This window comes from Macrobrachium rosenbergii, chromosome 55 (assembly GCF_040412425.1).
Source record: "Macrobrachium rosenbergii isolate ZJJX-2024 chromosome 55, ASM4041242v1, whole genome shotgun sequence".
Taxonomy (NCBI): Eukaryota; Metazoa; Arthropoda; class Malacostraca; order Decapoda; family Palaemonidae; genus Macrobrachium; species Macrobrachium rosenbergii.
In genome coordinates, this window is record NC_089795.1 from 78,982,663 (window position 1) to 79,000,934 (window position 18,272).

Here is an 18,272-nt window from a genome sequence, read left to right on the forward strand (position 1 = left end):
TCTAAATATCTCTGCTTGCCAAGCGGCACCGGAAACGAATATATCCCACCTGGTTGCATTATGACTCATTTTTCGTTTGCCTAATTGTTATCTTAACACAGATTCTCTTTCTTTCGAATCAATTCCTGTGCTTTTAAAAGACGAGTTCTATATTTATCTGTCTTTCTGCTTATTGGTTTGTTATATATCAGTTCAATATGTATACATATATATATATATATATATATATATATATATATATATATATATATATATATATAAACCCAGAGTAAATATGATACATCTAGACAACATTAAATTTTTTTTTTAATACTATGCTTTACGATCTGTGCCTCCACCAGTTGTACTTCTTCCCATTTTGTAAGTTTATCTTGAATCTTATATAATTAATGACTTGTTTTTATCTTCCCTTCCTTTATTATAGCTTATTTACCTTTACTCTTACCCTTAATCTTCCAGACATTAACTTGTGTGCTTCAAGAAACGTGTTTCGCTATCGCCCCCAAAGGACCACCTCTTCTTCATCACCTGGGCCTCATCTCCCTGCTCTGATTCAACAGACGTGACACATTAGCACCTTTTGTCGATTCCTGAAGTTCCTTTGCAAACCCTACATTACGCGAAACAAATAACTCGAGTGTGCCAAAAGGAGGAACTTTATAAAAACGCTAAACAAAGAGCAACATTGAAGGAAATCAATTGTGAACTTTTTTCGTGTTGTGCTCAAGACAAGTAATATTTACGACATTCATGATTTCTGGGCAGTCTTGAGGAGTGATATTCAGTGGTGTTTTAGGCATTATCAAAAGCAAACCGAGTGAAAAGGTATCGGATTTAAAACCAGGACATTTGAAAGCCAATAACGTGACGAGAGCCCCTTGGAACTTCAGCGTAATTGCAAGTTCTTTGACCTGGAACAAGAAAAATAATTGTACTGATTTCTTTTTTCGTGAAAAGAACGAATGCGACATCGCTTATAACTTTTATCGTCGCCTGGAATTCAGGATTAAGTAGAACTGGGAAAAAGAGCTCGAGAATAAGTGCTAAAACCCAAACTCCAAAACAGCTTCCAGCAACATCAAGGAGAAACGAACTAAGAGAAATACAACAGCAACGAAAAGACACAACAAGAGAACGTGTTCTTGCGTCTTTGATGCTTGATTGACAACGTTAATTATTGGAGAGAGAGAGAGAAATAAAGGATTCTTTCCAAGCCTCACCATCTGTTCCCCAGCAATAAAAGAAAAAATGGTTTCCGAAAAGTCTTGGCTCCTCGGAGGAAAGAAAACAAGTTCTGTGTTGTCTCCGACATTCACAGCATCCAGGTAAGAAGACGGTATTTTCTGCCTTTTGGTTCGTTGTTTTTTTATTTATTGTTTTTTAGAGCTTTGTATAAATAGCACGATGTTATGCCACTGTAACTTTCATTCCCGCCCTTTTGTTTCTTTGTCATCTTTCTGGCTTTGGTTTTGCCCTCGCTGTCACTGTTGTTGTTTTTTTCATTATTCATTTTTATCTGCATGGCGTCTTATCGTCTTGAAAATGTTAACCGATGCTTTAATGTTTTTGTCCTACTCTCACTTTCCCAAAGATTTTCATGGCTTGGGATATTTTGCGCATTCTGCCTCTGTCGTAATTGATATGGGTGCGGCATTTCCGGCTAATTTTGCAAATTACAGTAAAACAAAAACAAAAAAAAACTTCATTTTTGCATTTGCTTTCTTCTTCCTTTACTTTGCCTTACCCATAAGAACACATGATATATATACACACACACACACACATATATATATATATATATATATATATATATATATATATATATATATATATATATATATTTATATATATATATGTATGTATGCATGGATGTGTATACACATTATTGTCCTTGCCATTGAGCTCAGATTAGTCATACAACTTTGGGTTTGATATTTCATTTCAGAAACGTATGAAATGTCTTTGTATTATTTATTTATTATTTGTGTTATTCTCTTTGCTTTTTTTTATTTTTTAACGTATGTTAACATTTTGTTTGTTAGAGCTTGCTTTTTAAGTTAATAGTCTTCTAGGCTATGATATGATAATAATAATTAGTGTGTCTTGACTATGTAAATCTAAGGACGGTATTTATTAAAATTCCAAAAACAGACGTCGTAACAGCATTAGTACCGACCAGACTTGGTGTACACATCAGTGACACTGAACAGTGTTTACATCAGACTCGGCGATGGTATTATCAGTTATTGTGGACGGTCACTTTAGAAATAGAGAACATGAGCGTGTGCGATGATTTCTTTGGAAGACTTTTATTCTAGGTGTTGATAACAGATATTATAACAAGGAGTAGATTTTTTAAGTAAAAAATTGAATCTTATGAATATTATCAAACAAATTTATTAGATTTCCTGGTCATGAAATGAATAATTTGTGTATGTGTGTGTTTTTTAAATCTTTTGACTACGGAGGTATAATAGATGTACCACTGCATTTCTAAATGCCAAAGATAAAGAGAATTAATTAAAGGATGCATCGGTTGCAAGTCCGGAAGGGGACTTAGTGAAGCTTGAGAATTCGTCTCCTGCAGCCATTGGGTAGAGTTAACCAAACGGTGCGTCAAATCCCGCAAGTTGGTATGCAGCAAATAGCCTGTGTCATTTCCGTTCTCGGAAGAACTGTGGTTCCGAGGCATGCTAGTGATGGTAATGAAGGCTGCTGTCAAGCTAGGGTGAGAATATTGTACTAGAGAGAGAGAGAGAGAGAGAGAGAGAGAGAGAGAGAGAGAGAATAAACTATCAATAGAAAATCCAAGCACAGGAGCCGACAAAAGAGAACGAAGTATAAACTGTATAAAAAAAACGAAGTAAAGAGGAGAAAAAGAGAGAATTCATAAAAAAATGAAGTGCATGTTTGTGTGACAGTGTGTGTGTGTGAGAGAGAGAGAGAGAGAGAGAATAAACCATCAATAGGAAATCCAAAATTGGCAAGGCAGTCAAAGAACGAGGTATAAACAGAATAAAAGACCAACGTAAAAATGAGAGAAAAAAAAGAGAATACATAAAAAAATTAAGTGCATGTATAGATGTGTATGAGAGAGAGAGAGAGAGAGAGAGAGAGAGAGAGAGAGAGAGAGAGAGAGAGAGAGTTGGAGCCTAATTTGGATTGCATTTGTCAGTACAGAGTGTAGAGCACGGATCACCTGACGTGGCAAGTCAGCTGTTTAATTGAATCGCCCCACGGAAATCTAATGAGGTCCTTCCAACTACACGTTACCGTGAGTTTCCATGAATGTTGAATTCGGTATTGGTACGGTCTAGTTTCGCTCGGCAGGGAGATACAATTAAGTGGGCCTTGTGCCTCATTAATTGTTAATTACTTAATTAGTGTTTAATCACGCGTGCTAATCGTCTAAGCCTGCTTAGGTTATATGGCCGTAGGTGATAGTGTGTTTCTTTGGCATCGATAGTAAACTGAACTCTCTCTCTCTCTCTCTCTCTCTCTCTCTCTCTCTCTCTCTCTCTTCCACACACGCACACACACACACTAGCCAGATTTCCAGGCATAAAACCTCAGGCGGGGAAGGAGAGATCTGGGCTGCTCTCTTGAATCTATCAGCCATGAAAATAGAGGAAAATAATATATGTATGTATATATATATATATATATATATATATATATATATATATATATGTGTGTGTGTGTGTGTGTGTGTGTGTGTGTGTGTGTGTATATGTATGCATGCATATAGAAAGTCTCAGTTAACCAACTTCTCTTTAGTGATAACAGTCAAACCATCCAGAAACCAACAAAAGCAAATAGTGTCTGATTGAAAGGAGAGCAAGCAACAAATTCGTACTGATGTTTCTCACTCATATCTGCACCTGACCGATAGAGGCCACCTCTTATTTGCGAAGTAAACAAGCGTCAGATGATAATCCGTGACTGGAGAAATTATCAGTTTAGATAACTGATATTGACAGGAAATGACTCTCATCGCTTCCGGCTAATCTGGGGAAAGCGAAGTGACGCACGTTATTCCTGGAAACCTTTTTAGATAAGAATCGTATCTAATGAGGTTGTCTTCTGAATCATGCTGGGTTTTTATGTCGGTGCAGTTTTTGTCGTTAGATGAATCCATTGTTTTAAATAAAACTGATAATATTTGTAAGAAAACATTTTTTTTTTCTTGTGATCAAATATCTTCCCTCTTGGTTAATGTGCTTAGTAATAGCGCATTCGTTTTTTATGCATTAAATATGATCATATATTCTCGAATTCATCATCCTTTGTTTATTGCGTGCTTGCGATTGTTCGAGTTTCCTTTTGGTGTAATTTGCCTGAGTAGCTTTTCTGCATTATATACGAAAAAAATTTTAAAAATGTTCAAGGAATATCAATAGTATTTAGTTAAAGTGAGAATATACTACTAGAAATGACAACAACATTCTTTGTGGAGGTGAAAGTGAATGAAAAAATAAGATAAATTTTTTCCATGGATGACTTAAAAGGTACAAATATGAAAACAATTATGGACAATTTTCTCAAGTTGTGTGTGTGAGAGAGAGAGAGAGAGAGAGAGAGAGAGAGAGAGAGAGAGAGAGAGAGAGAGAGAGAGAGAGAACTTCGTACTTTTTCCTCGTATTCATCTGACAATTACATCTTCGCTTTATTTCAGTCATATTTCTTGCATGTACTTCCCTGCTCCCTTCACGTCTTCATTTATCTATTCATTCTGTTCCCTCGTTCATCAGCCATCCATATACGGTCCCTTCTCTTCCTCGCCCAGGCACAAATTGCTGTTGTATGGCCCTCTTTGCTTTTGCATGCCTCCAAACACAGCGCAGGGGGGAGACTCCGAGTGCAGCGCAGGGGGGAGACTCCGAACACAGCACAGGGGAGAGACTCCATATTCTGGACTCGAAAACAGATAGTTGTAGATGTTAGTAGAAGGATTCCCTGACTAAGACGATACTGTATTGCGGAAAAAAAAGAAAATTAATCCAATTTTTTTTTTATGCTGAATGAATGTTAGGTTAATACATATTTCCCGTTAATGTGAAGTAGTATTTTCATTTCGTCGGAGTTTGTGTTGTGTAGGTATACATACATACATACATACATGCATACATCTCAACACTGTTCCCTTTTTGGGACTTTTTTTTTTATTATGCATCCTAGGATTTTATTTCGAATAATGGAGAGTTGTACTGATGAATGTTCTTGTTCTTGTTAACTTACTCTGTTACTCTATAATGATTTTCCATTATTTGCAGGGGAGGTTGGGAGTTGGATTCTGAGGCTTATTTTAATGCTTGTGAAATAAAAGAAAATAAAAATGAAAATATAAAATAATGGGCCATGATTAAATCACTGTGTGTAAGATATTTAATTTGTCATGTTTACACTTATTATTTGTAGTATTTTTCTTTTTCTCTCTCTCTCTCTCACACGTGCCCACGTTGATTGGATTCGTACAGTTCTGAGTAAGTATCAGAATGTATCTTACTTTTTTTATGTAGAACCTATCCTATACTTAATTAAGAAGCTTTTATGAACTTCAGGAAAATTCCTTATATTTTGCTTGATATATATTCACCTTTGCGGAAGTCAGGAAGTTAAGTCAGAAAATGGTTGCAGCATCACACTTTGTTTAAAAATTAATTTACTAAAATGCAAGTATGTAATTCTTTAGGTTTTCAGTCCCATGGAAAAATGATTAAATATTTAATATTGGTGTAACTCACGCTTCGCAAGCTACGTTGCCTACCTAATATATATATATATATATATATATATATATATATATATATATATATATATATATATATATATATATATATATATATACTATATATATATATATATTTGTACCCATGTGGAAGAGATGTTTCTTTCATAAAAATTTCGAAATTTTGAACATTCCCATAATGTAAAGTCACAAAGTAAGTTAATTGCTAAACTCTTTCGACCTGTTTAATTGGCAATTAGCAGACATTTTTCTCTTTCAGAGAAAGTCCTTCTTTTATTATCGTTACCCCTGTTTTCTCACAGAAGAAAATACTAATTATGAAAAATACTTTGTTGTTGAAAGATTTACTCTTTGTTGGTAAGGTTTTTCAAGTCTCCCCAATTATCAAATAAAGCCTCGGGATGGTTTCGGTTTCCTGAAACTAGATAATCCGGACTTCCCGTCAGATTTTATAAAAAGGCCCAGTTGACTTGATTTTTTGTAGACCTTTGGAGTAACTTGACAAGGCTTTCATATCTTTGCCCTGGTGGTATTATTATTATTATTATTATTATTATTATTATTATTATTATTATTATTATTATTATTATTATTATTATAAAAGGCCCAATAAACGTGATTTTTTCAGACATTTGGAGTAACTTGACAAGCCTTTCATATCGTTAACCTCATGGTATTATTATTATTATTATTATTATTATTATTATTATTATTATTATTATTGTAATAATAAAAGGTCCAATTAACTTGATTTTTTGTAGACCTTTGGAGTTGTTATTATTATTATTATTATTATTATTATTATTATTATTATTATTATTATTATAAAATTATTATAATAATTTGATTTTTGCAGACCTTTGCTTGATTTTTTATTATTATTATTATTATTATTATTATTATTATTATTATTATAAAAGGCCCAGTTAACTTGATTTTTTGTAGACCTTTAAGTAACTTGACAAGGCTTTCATATCTTTACCCTGGTGGTGGTATTATTATTATTATTATTATTATTATTATTATTATTATTATTATTATTATTATTATTATTATTATTATTACAAAAGGCCCAGTTAACTTGATTTTTTGTAGACCTTTGAGTAACTTGACAAAGGTTTTCATATCTTCACCCTGTGGTATTATTATTATTATTATTATTATTATTATTATTATTATTATTATTATTATTATTATTATTATTATTTTATTATTATTGTCAGCGTTACTGATAGTTGTTTTTATTACTGATGGCCAAGAAAATAAGGCTCACTAATTATCACAGAAATAATGATTACTTGTGAATAGTCGTCATACCATAACTGAAATCTGTAGCTTACTTATTTATATCTAGATATTCATGTGTGCCATGATGTAGGTACATTTTAATAAAGGCTTGTGCTGTTTTTATTTGTGGATTAACAGTGTCCCCGGGTTTTTCTAATTAATCCCCATCGGGTATGTCAATTACAGTACACTAAAAGTCAGTTTCAGTGTAGTATGTGTTCCGCTGGTTAGGGTACTTTATAAACCACTGTAAGAGCTGTTAAAAAAAATATGTATATATATGTTTTTTTTTTTAAATAAAGACCTTTATTTAGTATGTGTTGCACTGGAAGGGAATTGCATAACCCACTGTAATAGCTGTTAAAAGATATATATATTTTTTATTTTAAATAAAGACCTTTATTTAGTATGAGTTCTTGCTGGATAGGAATTATATATATATATACTTTTATATATATATATATATATATATATATATATATATATATATATATATATATTGTTTTTTTCATTAATAAAGACCTTCATTTAGTATGTGTTCCGCTGGATAGGGCATTACATGGCCTACTGTTAGCACTGTTAAAATTAAACAAATACAATTTTTGATAAAAAAAAAAAGACCTTCATTCGTATTTTTTTCTTCCATCGCCAGTGTCAATCAACCTCCCTCAGAACCCTACGATGACCTAGCCTCTGCGCTGACCCGCAGCGGTCAGCATGGCCGATCGCAGAATGGCTTAGGTATCCTCCTGACGTCCTTCTTCCTGGTAGCTCAAGTTGCTGGTCTTGGAGTCCTTGCTCTTCCTTGGGCCGTTGCACAAACAGGTAAGCAGGAAGTCCGTCTGTCTTATTATTATTATTATTATTATTATTATTATTATTATTATTATTATTATTGGTGAAGAAATCCACAGTGGTGTAAATGTAAATATATATGAGGAGGAGAATTGAGCAGGTTCTCGAAAGCTCTCGTTTGTATATGTTTCTACTACATATTTACATTTACCCCCCTGTGGATTTCTTCACCATTTTAGTGATTCATGCTATTATGAGATTATTATTATTATTATTATTATTATTATTATTATTATTATTATTATTATTATTATTATTATTATTATTATTATTATGATACAGAAAAGTGAACAGTGAGACAGAAAGTGATAAATAAAATTCAGACAGAAAGTGATAAATAAAATTCGACCTATTATTTTTAATAAAACATGCTTAATGAAATCTGTTTACTCTTATCTCTCACCTTGCCACTTTTACCACTGCTAAATTTACCTTCAAGCTTGCTAGGATAATGTAAGAAAATTTATTGATTTTCAGCAACAAGTTGCTTTCTTATATCACACGAAATCTTTGCATCCTGGTATCACACCTATAGTACCAATGAACAATAGAAGTTCAAGCGAAAAATCTTCAGTTGGGAATACCTTTTAAGCAAATTGTATTTTGCATCCCCTGATCCTAAATGCTCGCTTTTGAGACTCCTGCAGCATTCCCTCGACAGGGACAAAAGTTTTCACTTCTTTTGTTTTTGCCCGGATGTTTTTTGTCCCTGCCCTTACACCCTTTTTATTCACTTTTTTTTTAACGCTATGACAATAATAGGATGGCACTATCTTCTATTACAGTTCAGAATCACACAGTGAAAGTAATGTGTTTTGTTAGTATGCGTTCGGAGAAAGTAATGGGAGAATTACGCACGTTTTTTGTTACCTTGTCACTTCAATGTTAAAGAGCAGCCAAGTGACCGAACTGTAACTAAATAATTTTGTTTATGGGTATTTTTCACTTACATTCTTGAGTATATCTCGAACACCAGTTTAGATATATCAAATATTTTCTATAAGCCTTTCATTGAGTTCCCCCCTGTGTTAAGCTTTCTCCCCTAGAAAAGGGTGACTCTAAAGAAAAATCAGCGTAACTCTCACTGCCACATTCATACTTATGACTCGGAAATTTTACAGTGAAACATCCTCTTCCACACCATCTATCCATCTCTTTCTTGGTCTTCCTCCTCTCTTTCCCCTACTACATCTGAATTATACTCTGTTCACCAACTTTCCATTCTCTTTACATGACCAAACCTTCTCAAACTGTGATCTATCTTTTCTCCAGCGCTGACCTCTGTACTACCTCCTACCACATTTCTTCCACTGTCGAATTTCCTTCCCAAACTCCGCTTCAATTTTATTCTCTGAAATGCTATTTTTTAAGTAGCTGCTGTTATATCTTTTTAATCAGCGTCCTTGAGGATGCATTCTCTAATTAACAGAGATTCAAGAAAACAAATAAGCAGGTTTTTCTTGACAACTAATAAAGTTCTTAATGAGTTACTCATATCTCTTGCGTCCTTTTTAATAGAACTCTGGAAGTACGATTTTTTTTTTTTTTTGTATAGTTCCTCCAGCCTAGCATTTGAAAAATTATTCAGTTTCAACCAATATAGAATTCATATTTGGAGCAAGTGAATAGAAGATTCCTGTGTTCACGAGGGACTTTCCTTCCTCTGCAGGATGGGCAGGCATAGCAGTGCTTGCCGGTTCCTGTCTCGTCGTGGGGTGCTCTGCTTGCCATTTGGGGATATGCTGGATAATCCTGGAGGAAAGATGGCCCGAGTATCAGAGAGCGTGTCGTAAACCGTATCCGGCCATGGCTTACCGAACGCTTGGTATGCCAGGATGGTAAGTATAATTATTATTTGTGTTGTTCTTCTTCTTGATATTGTTGTTGTTTGTTGTGTTATGGCTGACGACAGCCCCTCGATTTTCCTTCCTAATTCAGACAAATAAAGATATTCTTTTATTGTTGTCGCTGATCACCATATGTGATCCTCATCACTGGAGCCAAATAAATAACATTCCTGTTATAAAACGTTAACTGACAACTACAACGACTTTCTTCCTTCACAGGCACTTTGTGAACGTGATGCAATGTGTCACCTTGTTCGGTGTATCGATTGTCACTATTCTCCTGTCTGGAGAACTGTTGACATATATCTTGACGGAATATCTGCCAAATCTCACCGTCTGTTGCTGGCTTGTGGTCGTCGGCTGTGTCATGGTGCCTCTCTCCTGGTTTGGAAGTCCCAAAGAATTTTGGTAAGGACATTCTCTGACTCTCTCAGACCCAGCCCACTGTGTTTCCAATCACTGTGGTGAGTGCTTGGTGTCTTTTGATTATCTCATGTCTAGTTCATGGGCCTATCATCCTAATCATTGTGAGGATTGATTAGTTTACTTTATATATATATATATGTATGTATATATATATATATATATATATATATATATATATATATATATATATATATATATGTGTGTGTGTGTGTGTGTGTGTGTGTAGGTGTAATATGTATATATTTATATATATATAATTGTTAAAGATATATATATATATATATATACATATATATATATATATATATATATATATATATATATACATATACATATATATATATATATATATATATATATATATATATATATATATATATATATATAATTGTTGAAAGATATAGGTTTGAGATGGACATATCCCCTCTTTTGAGCTGGGATGGGGAAAGTAATTAAGTAATTCCAATTGTTGGTGAAGGCAGTTTTAACGTCAGTTCTTCACTACATACATAGATTTTAAACTACCTGAAATTTAGATTACCTTAAAATTATTTCACTTTAGTCAGTATTTTCTCCTCTGAATATCTGAACTTTCAAATTCAACGACAAGACATTCACAATCTGTGTCACCAATCAGCTCTTTTAGTAAATTTCTCTCTCTCTCTCTCTCTCTCTCTCTCTCTCTCTCTCTCTCTCTCTCTCTCTCTCTCTCTCTAACATAAAACCCATTTGTTATTAAAAGGTCGTATACCCATTACTGTCCCTTCATTTCTTATGTCATTGTGCGGTACACACCCTTTGTCTAGATGAAAAGAATACTGAATTTTTCCCCACGTGCCTTGAGAATTTCTTATAAACCCTTCGCGCACTATGACATTACTGGATAATGTAATACTCAGGATTTTGCTCTTTCATTTTGCTGACTTCCCATTTACTTTCATTTTGTTGAGAAAACAAATAGGTTGTTATATTGTATGGGAAGATTATTATTATTATTATTATTATTATTATTATTATTATTATTATTATTATTATTACATGCTTCTGGCTACATCCCTTCTTCTGTTATCATCCGTCAAGACACCAAACTTTATTTAGACAAAATTCAGTAGTTTTCAGAGAGAGGAATGGGATAAGAATTAATACAAATTAAAAAAAATTTTCTTATATATTTTTCAATAATATGAAACATTTTAGCCTTGAAGAAAGATTACCGTATGGTAAGCTTTGGTATCAAAGCGAATTATCATTATTGTTATCTCTACAGGCAAGCATCCGTCCTTGCTCTGGTGGCAACAGTGGCAGCTATAGTCGTAGTAATCATCAAGATCATTGTGGATTCCCCCGGCGGCGAACCAAGTTACACCACTCCTTCCGTAAGCAGTTTCTTCTTGGGCTTCGGTACCATCATGTTCTCGTACGGAGGCTCCGTCACTTTCCCAACCATCCAGAATGACATGTCTGATCGAAAGAAGTTCCCCATCGCCGTCGTCATTGCCTTCGTTGGTAGGTCAATAGAAAACGGGATTTGGAGTGCCTACCCACACCAACCCGTTTTCTTTTCAAGTAGCCTAAAAAATAATCCTTTCTGGTGGTGGTTTTGCCACTAAAACACAGGAGCGTATGAAGTTCTTATTAGTCAATTGTAAGATAAGATCATGCTAGCAATGGATGTGACTTCTGATAAGATAGTGTTTACTGAGCACTTACATGCACGGCAGCTCAGATGATTAATGTAATAAAAAGACAACAAGAACATCCATCAGTTTTTTCGCTCTTCTGATATGGTAATTTCTATTCACTTTTCCCAGGTAATGAAGGAGCACTTTCTTCTAGATAATCACGTGGACCTTGAGATAATACAATCTTGGTTCAGTTCTGTAATAATAAAACATAATAATGATCATGCTGGAGTAATGAAAATCAGTATACCTTGGGTATACTCCGCCCAACCACACTCCCTCAAAATATTTAATTTTACCTTTGACAATGAAGTCCTTCATTAGCCAAAGTCATCCCGCTTAAAGTTTTTGTGTCCGCCAAACGTTATATGAATATTCCATGAAACTCATTAGAATTTTCATAAATTTAGACGGAAAAGTTTAAATGATATCCCAAATATTCTCGCTTTTTCGGCGGATATTCAGAAAATTCGTGGAGAAAAGGAACGCTCCATATTCGTGTCAACCTTCACCCAGAGTCATTTTTTTCAATGCATAATGGCGTGCTATATTTCCTTTTCTGACATTGACGGTGTTTTATATTCATTCTTTCATACACAACCTCACATTACTTTCATCTGTCGTCCTTCCTCGCCCACATTAACAACACTTTTTACTTACAGTGTTGCAGATTCTGTACCTGCCTGTAGCGTCTCTCGGTTACTTGGAATTCGGAGACAGCGTGACGGTCAACATCCTGCTGTCTGTGCGCGGTATTTCGGTGAAGGTGATTGCGGTCCTTATGCTGATCAACAACGCCTTCACCTACATCATCATCGTCAACCCCCTCTCTCAGAGCTTAGAGGAAGCCGTAGGACTGCCCAGCAGTAAGTATCTCCGAGGTGGAAGAGGTCTTTTCCTTAAGCTCTGGGGACCTAGTGACCCAACCGCAACTTGCATTAGGATGTTAAGGCTTGTTGCAGGTTACAGTAACGCCCCTTTTTTGTTTATTTGAGAGGTTTAGGGGGTTGGGGAGTTAGCCTGATGTCCAGAACTTCCCCTTCGCTCAGGCTTCGGACTAGCATGAATATTAAAGTAACTGGTGGCTGAAAACTAAGTGAGCTTTCATTTACAGAAGTAAGAATTGGTGGAGATAGCTAGGAAATAATAACTATAACTGATGATAACTATATTGATGAAGTACCCACCAACAACAGTGGTTGTCTGTTGCATGTTTACTGCATATTTTTGTTTTATATACGCTCTGCACACTTCAGATTTACAAAATGATGAAATTTATGGAAACCGAAATATTAGAGCCCCCACGCTTAACCTTTCTCACTTTACAAATCTCTTGTTTTCAGCATTTGGGTGGCGGCGATGCGTCATGAGGACGGGCATCGTAGCATGCGGCCTCTTCATCAGTTTGGCTGTCCAGAATTTCGGAAAGGTTCTGAATCTCATTGGCAGCTTCTCTGTTCCAATTTTAACATTCGTCCTGCCTCCCATTTTCTATATGAGGTTATGTGACGCCGAGGAGAACGGAACTTGGCGTACTCGGTAAGTTGCAGCGATAACAGTTTTGTCTCTCTCTCTCTCTCTCTCTCTCTCTCTCTCTCTCTCTCTCTCTCTCTCTCTCTCTCTCTCTCTCTCTCTCACGTTTGTTTTCAGGCCGTCTTGAACTCTGATTTTTTAGGCAATCAAATAATCAAAAGGTTCTATTTATGAATATGGTATTGAAGTCATCATCACTACTACTAATATTATTACTAGTATTAGAATTTTTTCCAAGAAATGAAGCAAGCTAGGTTATTTTGGGCAATATTTTGCAATGGCTCATACACTGCGTAGTCAGCCCACTAAGTGCGATTAGAAATGCAAGGCATTCAATGTTATTGTGCAAACTTGAGGATGATTGCATTGCGAAAATCAGTGGGTATCATAACTATAAATTTGATAAGGGCGATCATATTCAGGCTAATGAGAGGTCTTTGACTTAATATTAGAAGTGTTAACAGACGCAGATTTTACATTAAAGTGTATACATCAGCTTTATCTCATTAACTTGGATATTCGGTGACCCATTTTTTATGTCGCTTTAAATTTATTCTTAATTTTTTTATTTTTAGTTTTCTTATAAATAGCATCAGAAATTAGTTCTATTTTTTGCTTCTTTATTTATCTCATGTGGATCTTCACTGCGGCATAAGAGTATTTGGTTAATAACTCAAAAGATGATTTTTATAGAAAAGGAAAAATAATAGAAGTTCGTGAGAAAGGAAGGATGCATGTTTTTGTACATAGTTAAGGTCCACCGTCTACAGTAATACTAATGATGATGATGATGATTATTATTATTATTTTTTTATTTTTATTATTATTCTTATTATTATCACAAAATCAATGTCGCTTTACGTGGTAGAATACAGAATATGTTCAACACAACATTTAATGTACAGCCTTATTAACACTGTCGAAAGATATAAGATTAAAACGTTTCCCCATACACTTCATTACCGCTTTGTTTCTCGTCAAACTCCTTCACTGAACACATTTGCCAGCAAAACAAATCTTGCTCGAGAGCAAAGTGGATCAGGGCTTTGCACCGACGGGCGATTTTGCAAAGCTCTACAACGCAGGGAAGTGAAATCGATTCCGTTGGAAATACGTGGTGGTGTTGGTACGCGAAGATTAATTGCCCATTAAAATGCCTCGTATGATACACGAGCGAGTAATTAGGTGTTTGTTTTTGTTTGGGAAGATGAAGAGCTCATTTTCATGTCCCGGCTGCCGTTGCCACGAGAAATTTATTTTCCTGAAAGACGTGTGTTCCTGAGTGTGAAGTGAGATTTACGGTGATATGTCATAGACTTTAGTTGCTCTCTCTCTCTTAATATGTGTACATACAGCATCTTCTCTTTCCACATCTACATATAGTATCTCTCTCTCTCTCTCTCTCTCTCTCTCTCTCTCTCTCTCTCTCTCTGCTCTCTCTCTCTCTCTTTCTCTCTTAATAACATAGTACATCTCTCTCTCTCTCTCTCTCTCTCTCTCTCTCTCTCTCTCTCTCTCTCTCTCTCTCTCTCCATGTTTGTACACACAGCATCTCTCTTTCCCTTAATATACAAACACTGATATCTCTCTCCCTTTCCCATAATATGCATATGCATCTCTCTCTCTCTCTCTCTCTCTCTCTCTCTCTCTCTCTCTCTCTCTCTCTCTCTCTCTCTTCGTTAAAATGTATGTCATCACAACATTATTAAAGAAAAAACTTAAGTCCCTCGACAAGGTATGGAGCCATTCATCATTTACCCCTTCCTCCCCTCAAAATGTATGTAGTTTTTTTTTAATTATTATTGCCACTAATCTCTTCTGAAAATCTCTTTTGCCCTGTTGTTGTTTCGTAAACACAAACATATCCACACAAAGGTTCGTAGATGTTGCACTCAAAGCAGAGATCATCCATGTTACAGAATTATGTACCCGAGTTGTTTTCAGTTGTGCAAATTATATTTCCCTTGGTTGTTTCTGTACCCTGGTCTGGATGAAACAAAAACAGTGATATAAGTTTTAGCAATTTGCTTTTTGATTAAAAAAAAAACATTGGTTGTATATCCATTTAATTTATTTTATGATTTTTATTCTACGTTTTAGGTAAATCTTTGTGATAATTTTAGTGACTATAGTGTTTAATTATTAACTTAGGTATGGATTAACTTACCCATCTGGTTTTTTTATCGATGTCACTGTCACCAACATTTGTAAAAATAATTACATTTCTTCTCTCTCTCTCTCTCTCTCTGAAACTCTCTCTGATCTCTCTCTCTCTCTCTCCCTCTCTCTCTCTCTCTCTTTGATCTCTAAAAACGAAGAATTTTGCTCTGTTAGATCTTAAAGGCTTTGTTTTCGTTTTCATTTATTTTATTATTTTTTACATGAAATACGCCTTTAATATTCACATTTTAAACTCTTGACCTGGCTGTTTCCAGCTCGAATATTTTATGGTTGCTTTGTTGGGTCACAGAGATTCGCCTCTCGTCAGTGCAATAAAATAAAAGAAATTGCGTCTTATGACCATCGGGAGAGACGTTTGTTATCGTAAGACGATGAAATCGTCCACTGACTCTTTGGATAGACTGACAGTTCGTTGAACATTAATTCAATAAATTAGATACATTTTTCATTTTTGTTTTTTATATGCTTATAATGATGATATTCTTTTAGTTGTGATTGTTTTTATGGCAGAGAAATGAATGTCCTCGCTAATTTTCTTGGCATTTGTTTCAAAGTCAGAAATTGAAAATGAGAATGAACATATTAGTGTTTATACTTTTGCTTCCCATTATTATTATTATTATTATTATTATTATTATTATTATTATTATTATTATATTATTAAATGGTTACAGTTATATCGATAAATCGTACTATATGTAAAAGATACAAACAAAGACTTTCGAACACCTGAACGGTGTACCTCCTCAGGTGTTCGAAAATCTTTGCAATGTAACTTATACAAATAATTCTGGATTTTTTCCTATACAACAATTTAATCACGACATTGTGAATATCTTAGAATTATTATTATTATTTTTTTATTTATTTATTTATTTTTTTTCAGGAAAATTACCTTGCCTCATCGGATAGCACTATGGAGTGTGGTCATCGTAGGGCTCGTGGCTGGCGCCGCATCCACCTGGGCTGCGATGACAGCGCTTCTGGCGCCGGGAGAGACCTCCGCATCTTGCTTCAACTTCTGAATCCAGAAATTCTACTCAAATTGACCTCACCAGGAAATGGAGCCCATTTTTTCGTTACTGAATTGTGAAAACGATCTCTCGCCCCGTGGGTCTTTTTTTTATGTGAAGTCTTTCGGTGTTTTTTTTTTTTACAACGTCCTTTTATTACATGTTGGTGATAGTTATAATTTATTTCATGATCCTGACCAGGTTTTTTTTATTGTGTTCGATCGTGGTCGTTCTCATATATCATCTTTTGCTACCCATAATTTTTAATTTTCAATTTTTTTCGTTTTCACTTACCTAGAGGCCTACCTATCTGTTAGGTGTAAATCTTTGAATGAAGTGATATATCACATCAATACTCAGCATCCTGTGCCAGGGGCATGGATGGAAACTTACCTAAACCGTTCTTGTTATTAAGAAGTTTTGACGCACATGACAATGTAAGCGACCTTCTAGACAGCATATTTGTATTAGTTGTCTTATATGTCATTGTTATTTGTTATATATTATAGCATATGAATACAGTTAGTAGACTTTACATGTGATAGTTATTTTTGTCTTAGAAATGTGGTTATTTATTTACGACTTGCATGTTTTGTAGATAGATGTTTCATACTTCAACATTTGACTTTGTACATATTTCTTAGAGATAAACTCCATATAAGTGTGAATGTTCCGTATCCAGTAGACGTTCCGTTGTTATCTGTGTAAGTGTAAATTAACTCACAAAAGCAGCTATGGATAGATTATGTAACGGTTTATATCCCTAGAGTTCGTTTATCATACTTATTTCGTACATCTGAGATGACTCCTACTTTTTTTTTCTTTTTCCTTTTTTTTTTTTTTACCCTGACTCTGGTTGAGATTTTGAAAATACCTTTGAAAACTTTGTTATGTTCCCGAAGCAGTGGGGATATTGTTAACTTCTAGTCTCTCTCAGTCAAGTTCTGAGTTCACTTCTTAAGTTGCAGCTGATCTGGGGCGAAGAATTCACTTAGCATGATAAAAAGTTTTTTCCTTAACTGGTAATTCTGATGCAGGTTACTGAGTATCCAAAATCATTGCATGATAATGCAAATCATCATCGCCATTATGCTTCCTATTTGGAGGCCTGCTTTTGGCCATCATTTGGTCCACCTGAATGCCTCGGATTTTTATTTTTTTTTTTTTAGAAATTTTTTATAAAAGTTATTATTTACGTTTAGTTGAAATTTATTTTTGAATATACACAAACACACGTATACTGTATATATATATATATATATATATATATATATATATATATATATATATATATATATATATAGTTATATATATATAGATATAATATATATATAGATAGATAGATAAAAGGTATATAGACAAATACAAAGATGTAAAACACTTATGCTTTGTCTGTTCATATACAACAAGGTTGAACACAAAGCTTAATTGTCAAGTGAATAACTGAATTTATAATAAATAACTTAAACGAATATTCTAAAATAAATCAGAAGGGAAACAAATTCAACTTGTAACTCAACTCAGAAAATAAATAAAGTGCTCAGCACACTTGAGAGCTGAATGGACATCTGGAATACTTCTCTGTCTGAGACTTTTAACACTGGGAAGTTGTAACTGTCGTTTGAAAACTTTGAACGAAGGAAAATAATGAAATAAATTTCCTGTACCAAATTAAGTTTTAAGTCTGAGAGGAGGATCA

At 34.4% G+C, this 18,272-nt stretch overlaps 1 protein-coding gene across 2 annotated transcripts in view; it reads left to right on the forward strand.

Annotated features, from left to right (window-relative positions):
* LOC136835479 (uncharacterized) overlaps positions 1-17,628 on the forward strand; it is a 32,751-nt gene extending 15,123 nt beyond the window's left edge. Inside the window, exons 2-9 of one of the 2 annotated variants that reach the window (XM_067099044.1) lie at positions 460-1,325; positions 7,689-7,861; positions 9,561-9,729; positions 9,958-10,146; positions 11,432-11,670; positions 12,509-12,712; positions 13,190-13,385; positions 16,447-17,353. In XM_067099044.1, the coding sequence (XP_066955145.1) occupies positions 1,249-1,325; positions 7,689-7,861; positions 9,561-9,729; positions 9,958-10,146; positions 11,432-11,670; positions 12,509-12,712; positions 13,190-13,385; positions 16,447-16,585 (1,386 nt within the window). In that variant the 5' untranslated portion in view covers positions 460-1,248 and the 3' untranslated portion in view covers positions 16,586-17,353. Of the gene's footprint in view, positions 1-459; positions 1,326-7,688; positions 7,862-9,560; positions 9,730-9,957; positions 10,147-11,431; positions 11,671-12,508; positions 12,713-13,189; positions 13,386-16,446 lie in introns of both variants that reach the window. The other variant, XM_067099043.1, reaches the window with a different exon arrangement.
* The last annotated feature ends 644 nt before the right edge of the window (positions 17,629-18,272 follow it).